The following is a 13658-nucleotide window of genomic DNA, read 5'->3' on the forward strand; positions in this document are numbered from 1 at the left end:
AGCATACACCTGGACTATGTACTGTTCCACGGTACATTTTCTCCACATGCTTTTGTCATCAAGTGCCTAGTACTATTCTTTATGGATATTGTTTGCTCACTGTTTAGCAGTGCCAGAGAGAGCAGGACTCCAGATGCTGGAACACAATTAGATTTGCTAAATGTACTGTAGCAGAATTGGCCTCTGAAATTTCATGCTCAGAGAAAAGGAGGAGACAGAGTATCAGGGCTCCATCAAGGAAGGCTGATATGGCTGGAGGTCTGACACAGGAATGCTGAGGAGACCCTCAAAGCATCCAGAGTGCAGCTCTAATCCCCCACTGCTGTGGCAATCCTGTCACTGCAGGGAAATGCTCAATTACACCCAATGTTGGTTGGTAGAGGCCTTGCTGTCACCACAACCACTTGCAGGAAGGAGTCGTTTGGCCAGAGAAGAGAGGACTATTTCTTCATGCACCTGTACCCCCTTGAAAGGTGTTGTCTACATGGAGTCCAGCTGTTTTTGTAACCAGCTGCAGAGCAAGTAGGACAATTCTCCAGTGCCTTCTCACAACAGGAGCACGTGCTGTGGGTGGAGAATGGAAACAAGGCTTCTTATTGCTCTCTGGGAACTAGAGCAGCCCTATGCCATGCCAGCTGCAGTTTCTTTACCCCATCCCCTATCAAAAACAAGTGTGACTGGTCCATTGACAGTACTTAACTAGCAATAGTTGGGACTACAGTACTTCCACACTGCTTCTCAATATGGAATTTCCATTATTATGCACCCTCATACAAATATTCTTGTTCATTTCTCAAGTCTCTGGGATCCTCACAGAGACTCTGTCCAGACTATTGTTCAGTAGTTCCCACTGGGAAGTGAACCAGGACCAGACACAAACCAGCCAGCTCAAGTACCAGAACCCTTTTAGCAAGGTGCTGAACCCAGACGCACTGAGGATATTTGCACTGGCATCTTTGTCTTGCTGCTGCTATTCTCACTCCAGGGAAACTGCAGTATTGTCCCCTCTATGCTGCAGTCTGGACAGCTGCTGCTTCGCAGCTCCAGCCCCTCTGCACCTCTTGGCTTGCGCTCAATGTCTGCCGATGCATGTAAGTCCCAGATCTACGAATGTCTGCAGGGTTGGAATGACCCAAGTGCTGATTCCACATCAGCTTACAAATAGTGAGCATTTTCATCCTGCAGTTTGGATACGTTGTGGAAAGAACATGTGTGTAACAGGACACTAGTGCAGCCCCATTCACCTCACCAAAATGGCCAGGACCTGGCTAGAGAAGTTCATCCCAAAAATCTGTCAAGTCCCAGATGACATAGCAAGATACTGGTGGCTAAGTAATTTCCTGATCCCTGGGCAGCAGAGCCCTGAGCAGCAGAGCCCTGAGCAGTGTTTCAGGAACCGTGATACAGCTGTTCTCTACTGACTTTAAGAAGAGAGCAGATGTTTATTTGCTAGCTTGCAAGCTCTGCCCAAATGTCTGAATTGAGAGAATAAAAGTGGTGCAATATATCTTTAAATGTTTGGAAGGTGTGGAGGCAAGGCTGGCTAAGGAATGCTGCAGCTGAGGGGAACAGAAGAACTGCTCCACAAATCCAAATATCCCTCAGGAAAATGCCTGTCTGTTTCCTAATGGTTTTCCTCCCCTTTCTTTAATGCTTTGAACAGCAGTACAAATAAACATACGATAAATAAATTAAGAAAGAAACAGAAGGGTACAAGCCAGCCAAATAAATAATTTCAGCTTCTCTGTCTCCAGTAAAATAGGAAGAATCTTCTACTTCCTGCAAAGCTGGCCAGAACCTCAAGATCTGTGTGGGCTGGTGCTTTCTCATGCCGAGCATAGCCTGCATGTCCTTTTCCATCACCAGATCAGAAAGCTCATCTCCTTCTGGGTGCCTGGGTGAAGGGGAAATGTTGGGATATGGAGTGCTGGTTCAAACTAGTTGGTAAATAAAGCCTCTGAAAAGGAGGCTGGGAAAAAAAAAAGTAACAAAATAAGAAGCAGCTCAAGCAACCCCTAATTTAAAAATCATTAACTGTGGAAAACTGTCCAGCTTACACTGTTCATTATGTATATTCCAGTTCCATGCTTCTCTGCACCATAAGACATGAGAAATGCCAAAATGCCCTATATCCCTACTTCTGCTTTGCTTATTTCTCTAATGATGAACACTGTCTGCTAAGCTTTTGAAGTAGATAATCACATCTGTAATAGTAGTTACCAGAAAAAAATGAAAGAAAAAGTACAGTATAAATGAAAAACTGTTTTCACTTTTAGTTTAGTTCACATGAGCTTGCACTTATTTTGATATTGAAACACTTTATTTTTGTTAACATACTACTTTTCTGCAAATAAAAATACCTTTTTGCTACCACTGCTTATCACAACTGAAGAAAGGCTCCAGGACAGCATTATGGACTGGACTGATTATGTAGCTGATCATAGCTTAAAACCATTTTTATATAACGACCAAAATTAGGTTATTCTGGTATAGCTGTTGGAAACATTCTGTTTGTGCATTTTCCCAGTGTAAGAGAAATTTTTGCAACTCTGATTTCTACCTTGGTTTTTGATGAGAAAGACCTGGAGAAAAAAATCACAGAAATCTGGCACTTCTGCAAACCCCTTTCCCCACTTTATTTCCACCTTTCTCAATGCTCTTTTATTTCTGAGTTCTTTTCCTGTGTAACAGTGTGTCTTATCCCCAATCACAATCTAAGGACTTTAGCGTGCACCCTTCTAAAATAATATTTCAACATCTGTCTGTGATGGAATGGAAAATCTGAGAAAACTGGTACTGGCCTCCTAAGTATGAGGCAAAATTCTCTTTGAAGCCCAATAGAAATCTTGCCTTAGCAAGGAGAACAGGATTAGGTTCTATGTCTGTATTTTGTCTCCCTGTTTTCACTTATCAAGTGCAGCATGGGGACATGCAATGCTTCAGATACTTCACAGCTCTTTTCTGAAAGTATCCCTAGAATTTGTATATTTATACAACAGCAGAGGGAGCCAGAACTTCAAAGTCAGACCATAATCATAAGGCAGAATTCATTGGCTAAGTTGAAGGGAGGGAAGGACAGAGGGCGGGATAGAGAGGGGGAGAGGGAGAGAGATGCCATCCAAATTACCTACAGAAACAACCAGCACAGCTTCTCTCCTGGATTGCAAGGACACAAAACGTCTTACTTCACTCTACAACATTTCTGCTTTCTTCCCGAACAGAGATGCCACCAACAGCAGCGAGTCTCTCCATCAGTAACTGGTAAGAATTTTCTAAATTATCTATTTCAGATTGTCAAGAGCTCACATCTCTTTATTAAAGTTATCATCTGTTATTGTTAAAAAACCAGGTGACTGTGTTTGATTAATGAAGACTGTTTGACTTGTCATGAAAGGCCCAACTCTTGTATCTACTGAGCAAAGCTTTGCAACCTTTTGGGGTGCAAGAGGGAGATGGCAGCTTCTTGGGGGCCTTTGCAGTTCAGTGTGCTCCTTGCCACCCTGTGGTGTGACAGAAAGAACCTTTCTGGGTGCCTCTGGTCGCTGGAAAACACTTCTTATCTCCTAGTCCCTGAGATTTCTTGGTCCTCACACAATCAATGCAGCTTCAGACAGGATACAACGCATCACTCTCCAGATATCCTGATCCTTGCCACCCTGTGGTGTGACAGAAAGAACCTTTCTGGGTGCCTCTGGTCGCTGGAAAACACTTCTTATCTCCTAATCCCTGAGATTTCTTGGTCCTTACACAATCAATGCAGCTTCAGACAGGATACAACGCATCACTCTACAGATATCCTGACTTTCTGCTAAGGTGCCCATTGCAATGTTTTACAGATTCACCATTTCCTTTGGTAAAGATCACTTTTGCAAAAATGTATTTTTTTTTATCTTGGGTAGCAAACATGTCACAAAGTTCCTTTGGTAAAGATCACTTTTGCAAAAATGTATTTTTTTTTTTCTCTTGGGTAGCAAACATGTCACAAAAGCCATTAATCTTAAGAAACCAGGGACTAACTACCATTCTCCAGTCTGCTGATTTACTATTCACATTTTACCTTTGTGAGCTGGCTCCATATCTTTGGTAAGGTTGTTACGAATTTAACCAGAAAATAAAAAGTTGGGCTAAATGCTTTTGTAAAATTTCCCTGCTTTCTACAGGATCAGAGAAGATAAACTCATAGCAGAATTTAATAAGCTCCAAAAGGTTTCCCTCAGAAAACATGCAGATGTGAGAGGGAGAGAAAGAATTCCCTTTCCTTGATATTTATGCCACCCCTTATGTTACGGTTAATATACACAAGTTTTTCTATACCCTAAGTATGCAGGTTCTAGAAATTTTTATCCTATATAGCTTTTTCAATGACCTGAGATAGTTTCTCCCAATATTTTTGCAATACAAAGCTTAAAAAGAGGTGAAGAGTCCATCATTAACTTTCACTGTACTGGATCCCTTATGGATTAAACACTGTTGTGGGAGGTCTGCAAACTCAGTGACATGTTTTCTCTTCTAGTTAAGTGTTGCTTTCCTGGGAAGCTGTAAAGTGATTTTTAACTTTTCTTTAGTATGTAAGGCTAAACAGACCAAATCTACTTTACTGGGATGATGTTATTGGCAGCCAAAAGGTGATACCACTGTCAGTCAGTCCCCACTACATCAATTAATATCTGTAATATAAATTCCGGCATTCTGTTGAACCTTTCCATTGCTCTTTTTTTATTTTTTCCTAGCAGACAACAGGCAGCTTTACTCCCAGTAATTGCTGTAACTCTTTAAATAAGTGATACAATCACTTCTTGTCTTTAGGAATTGCTTCTCTCCGAATGTCTTATGGACTGAAAGCCAGTGGTCTGAACAACTAGTAAGGCTCATGGGCAGATAAGCAAGTGCTTCTAAGTACCAGATAATGAATCCAGACACTGCAAACATGTTTTTTTCTTTGACTAATGTCTGATGTGGAAATTGGCTTCCACTGTCCATCACAACTGTTGGGACTGTTATTTGATTACAGGCAGTGGATGATCATGATCAGCTTTGTGAAAATGACCCACCCTTTTCCAGTGGGCACATAGAGCCCAGCACCTGTAGCAGTCCCCTGCTTTATCCTGCCTCCAGGAAAAGCTTTTATAGGGGTTTTCATAGGATGTCTTTGAGTCCAGAGGTCTCTCAAAAGAGCACACATGCATTAACTGCCTGAAGCCACTTATGGTCTAGCAGTCTCCTTGAAACCTACTGAGGGTTTTGTTTTCTTCCCTGACTCATTTCGGCAGAATTCCCTTTTCTTTGAGGAATTTTTCTGGGAAATACAGGATAATGCCCTGGGGCAAGACTTTTAAGCTGACAAGTGATAATCTGGTTTATTTTTTTTGAGACAAGCTGAGTGACATTTGTTACTTTAGAAGGTTGTGCTATTCACCAAGACAAACCTTTTAAACTTTGCCTGCTCTTCTTCCTTGCTTCCAAGACAAATAGAAGAGTGATAAATGTCTACAAAAGATGTATGTAGGGAACTGAACTTAGATTAATTCTGAAAGCTTATTCTCTTCTTTCTTCTGTATTCTGTTAATTTACTGCAGACTTTTGTGATGCTTGCTTTTTAGAGAAGCTGTCTCATGCTGCATTAACTAGAGAAGAAACTCTCATGAACATCTTAGTTTTTGTTACTGAACTCTTTCCCAATATTCATTAAGAGTACTGAACAGGATTCCTCTTTCTTTGTTAAAGACAAATGAGCAAAAAACAAGCAAAAAATCTCTCTCCCTCAACAAACAGATTTAGGAGATATACTTGTTACTCCTACAAGCCAAGTAAATATTGCTTCACTTTCTGGGGAAAAAAGCTGTTTTTTTCTTAGATCATAATCTCATTGGTATGTTTTCTGGGGTAATAAACAAACCTTCAATGCAATGAGGGGACTAACTAACACCCCTGTTCCCACTGCACTGGTGATTCACTGTATTAGCTCACCTTTGTTTCAAATGTCTAAAAAGAATATGCACACACTGCTTTTTACTGGCTCTTGGTTTAGAATAAACCGAATGGCAACCAAGCACCTTGAAAGCCAAACACATCACTTGGGAGTGATTATCCCTGAGGAACCACCACCCAAGGATACCATAATAGGATGCCTAAGCGTATATGCATCATGTATATTGCAGTGTATCACTGCAATAATTATTTTTCTATTTTCCTGGGACTGCTTTTTACATTATGGTTGCTGGAAGAGTTAAAGAACACTACAGACATAGGTGATCTATGCATTGATTTTTCCCAAGACATCAGGTTGGCAGGTGGTTTAAAGCACCTCATAATGCATCACAGGTTCTCTTGAGACACTGCACAACTCATGTCCCATCTCCCTCTCACAGTCCCCTTATCTGTGATAAGAGGGTGATAATTCCTTATTTACCTCTGGGCAGCACCATAAGACTGAATACCCAGGAAGTCTTTGCCATTCATCTGATGGGGGATACCACAGAATGCAAGGTGTTAAAAGAGAGGGAGCTCCTAACCCAACAACACACATTGCAGAGCCTTCAGAGATGCTCTTCATCCCCACCACACTTACCATCAGTGACCAACACACAGCCGCACTCAGTCTTGGCTATTTCTCTTGGAAATGCGCTCCATAAACCTGTGGGATCTGGCTTCTGCTTTTCAGGTGGCTCCACCACTTTATTTTTTTTTTTCCCTTCAGCATTATTGGTTCTCATTGTTGTTTCAGCATGTTCAAAAGTGTCTGGGACCCTTGAGAGGGCTTACTCTGTGGACACAGATGTTTGTAATAACTGCACATATTTTCATATTTTTCAAGCAACAAAAGAGAACCATGTGTTTGTTGTTGAGGATACTGTAGCTAAGGACATGAGGCTGGGACCATAGTGAAAAGCTCACATGTTTTGTTTACAGCAAAATCTGGTTGTCCTGTCCAAATGCCAGGACTTATCTCTTCTGACTGGCACAAAGTAATATTGCAGGCTGCCCATCCTGTTTTGCTTGCAGCATCTCCACTGGCCAGCAATCATTAAAAATTATGGGGCTGGTTGAAGGTTTTTCATTCTATATCCATTTTTGCACTAAAACAGACCACCATACCCTCCCCATATGTCAACATGGAATCCATACATCACCATTGCTGCTTCTTTTTCTTCCAGAAAGTGTATCAATCTGTTCACATGGACTAGGCAACAACACAAAAATGAGTGGACAGAAGGATTCATGCCTATATCCTCAATTTAGAGAATTTTCTTTGCTCCTCTTTAGTTAAGATTTAAACTACTGAGGAAATGAAAGACTGAGAAAAAAAGAGCTAATATGTTTTGCTTGTGTGACTGTCTTGGCTGCCTCAGATGGATACAGATAGATGACAGAAAGATAAAGAGAGATAGAGTTAGATAAATCAACAGGTCTAGCAAAATACAAAAGAATTTACTGTACTTGTTTATTTTTGGTGATCAAGCAGAACAATGATCCCAAAGCATAATTTTATTTACTGCACGCTATTCCTTTCTTTAGGTCCTGAGAGGCAACATCTCCAGAAAACAATAAAATTCATAATGGGAAAGACAAGGCAAAGAAAATGATAGGATAGCTTTTTGTACAGTACTGGTTATCTCTAGGCATGCAGTTGTTCAGCAATAAATGCTACTCACTGAAGTGATAAGCTCACCATACCATGTTGCTTATGTATTCATTCTATGATCAGTTGTTTTTTTTTTCTGAATCTCAGACATTTTTCACCACCCTACAAACTTGAGTGACATGTAAGGAGGAAAGTGTCATGCAGTGGTTAAATAGTGTCATTCTACGAGTATTTGTTTACTTTTCATACTACAATCCCTTGAACAGCACGCAACTGCCTCTGGCCTGATGAGAACTCCCAGCAGGGTCAGATTTTTTTTTCTTTGATTCCTGGACACAGAGGATTTGGACTCGAGGGTCAGGATTATAAAGTGGCTTTTGCTATGGCTCACAGGAGTCATCTGAGAGAGCTGAGGCAGTCCTGTGACTGAGATTTCCAAAAGTAAACAGCACCGATTAACTCCATGGGTTTGGCTTCCTGAATCCCACTGAAAGTCCCAGCTCATGGCTGGCAGCAGTGAGTTTGAAGCAGACCTATCTGTCTGTGCAAGAACACTATCTAGCAGATAGAACATGCTTTTAAAACAGATTTGTTAAAAAAAAAAAAGCAAAATTATGCTGAGGAAGAATCAATAAAAATCTTCCCAGAAGTAATTAGAAGACACTATCAAAATCATTCACTCTTAAAGCCAAAATCAGGGAACTGAACTGTATTTCTGATAAACCCTGTCATGGTCACAATTAGGGGAGATATCAATGCTTCGTGGGCACTGGAGTTCATCTGGAATGAGGAAGCAAGAAATTTGGACTGCAGTTCCCATGACCTATCACAGCTGTGTAGAAGCTGGAAAATGTTGAAATTATTTTGAATTATTTTAGACTTTTTACAAATTTTCCCATGATATCCCTCCAGAGAATGAGCCTGCATTTTTGCATGGTGATTGTCTTGCACAAATGTGAGTTCTGGCTGCAATTACAAATGCATTTCACAGAAGGTATTTTAATGTTGGCTTTGTGCACCTAAAATGCCATGCTTTGCACATTGATATTTAGCACAGCTGAAGGTAAATGCAGCTTCACAATGTCCTCCTCCCAGTTTTGGATCAGAACCGTGCAAAACCAGAATTGCACACAATTTTACCCTGAGTGGGTTTTGATCTGGTTTTCTTGTATCACCACTCTACTGCATTAGTGATGTTCAAGATACTGCACTGAGAGAAATAATGAAGTTAAGATGTTCTTAAATCCATGGGACAACCTCACAATGAATAAACATACTCATAATTCAATAGAGTTGCACAGACTTTCATACCACAGTGTAGCAAAGGGCTTCATTTTATGATCTAATAAACTGTGTAAGAGGGAGCTGCAGAATATACACAAAATCCCTGGCATTTGCTTCCCTGTCTCCCTCCTTACCCTTTTGACTAATTTCTTGCAGCATAACTAAACATATTTTTTCTTTTCCTTTCCTTTGCAGACATACCCAAACCTTCCACAGCCAGACAGAACAGATATAACGCTTTTAGGCTGGCTCCAGAAGACTCAGACTGTGTTTGACTACCACCCTTTTGGATAAATATTTCAGGATTCAAGATGAATAAGACAAGGGCTGTTAATGATGTTTTTCATTTCCTGATCAACAAGAACTGGAGCTCAAGCAGAAGCTTTCCTATGAACATTTCCAATCAGTGCATGAACATCACTGACCTTACTGTCTTTCTGGCCACCTCTTACAGCTTGGAGACTGTTCTGGGCATTGTGGGAAACATCTGTCTGATTGCTGTCATTGCCAGACAGAAGGAAAAGGCAAATGTCACCAATATCCTAATTTTCAACTTAATAATTTCAGACTTGTTTATGTGTCTTGTCTGCCTGCCTTTCACTGTTGTTTACACCATGATGGACTACTGGATATTTGGGGAAGTCATGTGCAAAATGACCTCTTTCACTCAGTGCACAACTGTGACAGTGTCAATCCTTTCCCTGGTCCTTATTGCTCTGGAAAGACACCAGCTCATCATAAATCCAACTGGCTGGAGGCCAAATACCTCCCAAGCCTACCTAGGAATTGGAGTGATTTGGACTTTAGCATGTCTCATGTCCCTACCCTTTTTGACCACATCCGTCTTGTCTAATGAGTTGTATGAGCAGCTCTCACACTTCATGAATTTTTCCACTGATAAGGCAATATGTATCAACTCTTGGCCTTCTGAGCAGCACAAACTTATCTACACTACCACTTTACTGCTCCTGCAATACTGCATCCCTCTGTTCTTCATTATCCTTTGCTACCTGCGTATCTACTTACGCCTGCAGAAGAGAAAGGACATGTTTGAGAAGAGTGAGTACAGCAACCGAGCAGTCCAGCTGAGAAGGATAAACATCTTGCTAGCATCCATGGTTGCTGCTTTTGCTGTTTGCTGGCTGCCACTGCATGTTTTCAACACCATCGTGGACTGGAATTACAAAATCATTTCGCCTTGCCACCACAACCTGATCTTCTCATTGTGCCACCTGGTAGCTATGGCTTCTACCTGTGTCAACCCTGTTATCTATGGTTTCCTAAACAGCAATTTCAAAAAAGAAGTGAAGTCACTGATTCTGAGCTGCCAGCATAATTCAGTAACTGCCTCAATGGAAGAATATGATCATTTGCCTTTATCCACCATGCAGACTGAAATTTCCAAGGGGTCACTGATGTTGAACTGCAGGCACAATTCTATCTAACCAGCAGAAAACATTTCAGAAGGGTGCATTGACATCACACATCAATTATTACCTGTGGGTAATAATAAAGCAACTGGTGATGCCACAGCTGGGTTGTGAACAGGAAGCCATCGCTACCTGATTTTTGGAAGAACAAAGAAAGTAATGTCTTAAATGTTCACAGTTGCTGCTGTGGTGCACAAGCTTTTCATGTCACTGAGGTGGTACGGACACTGAGAAGACCAAGATGATGTAAAGCAGCTGCTCTAAGATCAGTGACTAAGCTGTGGGTGCACAGAGGCTGACATGGGTTAATCAGCAAAACTTGTATCTCTACCATGGCTGCAGTAGAAAACCAGATTTCCAGTTTCATCACCGCAGGCTGCCAAAAGTTGTGTTGGAGAAGACTCTCAGTTTTCCAGTATTAGTAAGATTTTTATGCACAGCTGACACACCAGTGGAACAGAGTGTGAATATCAAGTTCTGTAAATATTTGTGAATATCAATTATGTAAGTATCAATTTTTTTACCACCTCTCACAGCCCATTAAGTAACAGTAATCTTTCAGATCTTCACATGAAACAACTGCCTGTTTATATGAAACTTCACTCTCTGCCATAAGCTTGAGAAAAGTCATTGCCTTTGCAAGTAGAGACAAGGAACAATGACCCTGGTATGTAAAGAGGACAGTCACTTATGAAGGATGGCAGCAAATGAAAATGTTATTCAATGGATTAAACTCAGAATGCATTGAGATGATGCTGAGAACTGTTTTTAAGCACATGAAAAACAGTTGTAGATCTACATGGAAACGAGTCAGTTCTGGCTGCTGTCAGTCACAAAGCTCAGCAATGCTACAGCTTCATGCTATGATGGTACGAGATGGCCAGATTACAGGAGTTGTTCCAGGACCTGGTAGCAACATGACGTTCTGCTTCAGCATCTTCTTGGTACTTATATTGCAAAGTATCTAATTCAGAAGGTCAGACTGAGCATGAAAACCTGTTTGTGGAAATAATGTGTTTCCAGAATGGCTATACTTCCAAAGAAATAAGCATATGCATGGAGACTTTGAGTTTTCTTAAAAAATAAAACCCGACATCAGATATCAGTCCCACTCACTGGCATCAGCAACACAGGTGAAGCTGAATTTCAACAAATCAATAGAAGGTCAATGAAAATACACAGGTGGAATCCAGGTCAGGCTGAAGCCAAGCCACATAGGTAGTACAGTCAATTGCTCTAGTAAAATGAAGGTCATATTTTTTTCAAAACTGTGTTATTTGTAGCCTTTGTTCATGAGACCTACAAACTATAAACTTTTTTTAATCTCTGGAGCCAGAGAAATTGCTCAGTGACTACTGAGAAACCAAGGCATGCCCAAGAAGGCCATACTGAGGTACAGATTTTAAAAAAAACCCCAAAAAACAGCTAGCAAGTGCAAAAAGGAGACCAACAACTTTAATGCTAACAAAATACCGAAGCATATCCTGGCCTGATTTGCTAAACTAACTTTAGCAGAAGACCAGACTAGGTGGTCAGCTGAGATAATTTCCAACATGAATTGCGCTTTGATAAGCGGTCATTACTTGTTGCAGTCAATAGGTTTGCATGGAGCTGAAGACATCCAGTGTATAGTTATGCAAGTAACTAGTAATTAATTCCTTAGCTGGCAGATCTCTGATCAGACAAATTGGTATAAAGCTAGGTGAGGAAAAGGACTTCTTCCCATGCCATGAACTGACAGGAATATGGATGCTGAGCAGAGTATCTGAGGCCAAGAGCTAAGCCCTATAAGGCAGCAAGAGCTATCATACTCCCAGCTGGCAGAAAAAAAAGTTAACCCCTTGCCATGAGCTGGGTGCACAGATTTCAGCAGTAACACTTGATGTTTGGCCTTGAATTCTTGTGTGCAGAATCTTAAGGCAGAAGCTCTTTTGATGCAGCCACCCCTGTAATTCTGGCCAGAACCTGTATATCTTAGTGAGAGACTTGGTGTATGATTACCTTTTGTATCTTCCTCAACTATTTGACAAGACATTTTTGCTTTTTTTTCAAACGGATACCAGCTTTCTTTTATTTTCTTTGGTACTTGCTACGCTGAGAAGTTGTTTCTCTTGATTAGTTTGCATGCAATGTAATTTCTAGACTGGACACTGAGTCTACTAAAAACACAGAACAAGAGGACTCTTATATTAGCTGCATCTTGAAATTTGCTACTGTAGCCAAAACCACCATGGGACGCTGAGTAGCACAAAACACAGCAGCTCCTCCTAATCAGTGTGAGTTATATCAAAACTGTGCTGTATTACTTCAGGGTTTAATTACTGTTTCAACTTTGTCATTGTTTTGCATTTAGAATCAATTTAAGTAATTGAGTAATTCTGCCTGTTTTTTGCACTTGTTAGAATTCCAGCATTTAGCTAGCTGTCTGTAAAGCTGTTGTAAGAATACTCTGCTAAACACAAACACAGAAAATTAGCTGATACATGGTCTTAAGTATATAACTTTTCAAGCACCAGTGTCTGAATGGAAACAAAATTACCTTTAACATTTGCACTTCTATGAACCTGTCTTTGTCACTAGTTCTTTGGTAAAGTCCTTACAGTGTAGCAGAGACCTGCCACTAGAGCTCTGCACTGGCATTGTGCATCAGACCCGAGTTCTTCCTGCAGAGGGTAGAAATATGAGCGAGATCTGACACTGTTTAACTGTAATTCACGTGGCCATTTTTTTCCATGAACACAAGTGGATACATAAAGCAAGCAGATCCAACTTTACAATAACACAGACAAACACGAACGGATGTTATTTTCCTCTCATGATTAAGCAAAGTGTCAAGTTTGGAGTCAACTACTGTTTATTGCTAACTGACTTTGGACTGGATAAACGACAGGATTTAAACACTAAAAGCCACCAAACTGCACCCATACATCTAACTGCAAAAATGCAGATCCTCAGAACTCCCAACCAGCTGCAATCTATCCATCTACTTACTATCCTGAGATACATGTTTTTCAGCCTCTAAAATTTCCTAAGTAACTAAATAAACTTTAAAGAAAACATAGAAAAATAAATATATCTAGATACCAAAGGACTGAACATGTAACAGGAAAGGTGCCTGTACCAATCCTCAGAAAACATAGAAAAATAAATATATCTAGATACCAAAGGACTGAACAGGAAAGGTGCCTGTACCAATCCTTCATTCTGTGCATACACCAAGGCTTATGCTGCTGTGCACAAATGCAGTAGAGGATAATACCCTGTTAGTTTTTAAAGAACTTTTGTAGCAACTGTTCCCTGTTCCCTCTGAAGGCAAAGTCACAAGGCTGGGTGGAACTATGCCTGCATAGTTGAAAGAGCCA

At 40.7% G+C, this 13658-nt stretch overlaps 1 protein-coding gene across 1 annotated transcript; it reads left to right on the plus strand.

The window, feature by feature from the left end:
* The first annotated feature begins 3129 nt into the window (after positions 1-3129).
* On the plus strand, positions 3130-13419 carry NPY4R2 (neuropeptide Y receptor Y4-2). Its single transcript, XM_041415943.1, has 2 exons — positions 3130-3261; positions 9062-13419. The coding sequence occupies exon 2, from the start codon at positions 9178-9180 to the stop codon at positions 10309-10311; it is 1134 nt and encodes a 377-aa protein (XP_041271877.1). The 5' UTR covers positions 3130-3261; positions 9062-9177; the 3' UTR covers positions 10312-13419.
* The last annotated feature ends 239 nt before the right edge of the window (positions 13420-13658 follow it).

Source organism: Onychostruthus taczanowskii, unplaced genomic scaffold (genome assembly GCF_017590055.1).
Source record: "Onychostruthus taczanowskii isolate IOZ18803 unplaced genomic scaffold, ASM1759005v1 scaffold5, whole genome shotgun sequence".
Taxonomy (NCBI): domain Eukaryota; kingdom Metazoa; phylum Chordata; class Aves; order Passeriformes; family Passeridae; genus Onychostruthus; species Onychostruthus taczanowskii.

What these genes read in the sequence shown, in the direction of transcription:
- NPY4R2 (XM_041415943.1), top strand. Translation starts at nt 9,178, where the DNA reads ATGAATAAGACAAGGGCTGTTAATGATGTTTTTCATTTCCTGATCAAC.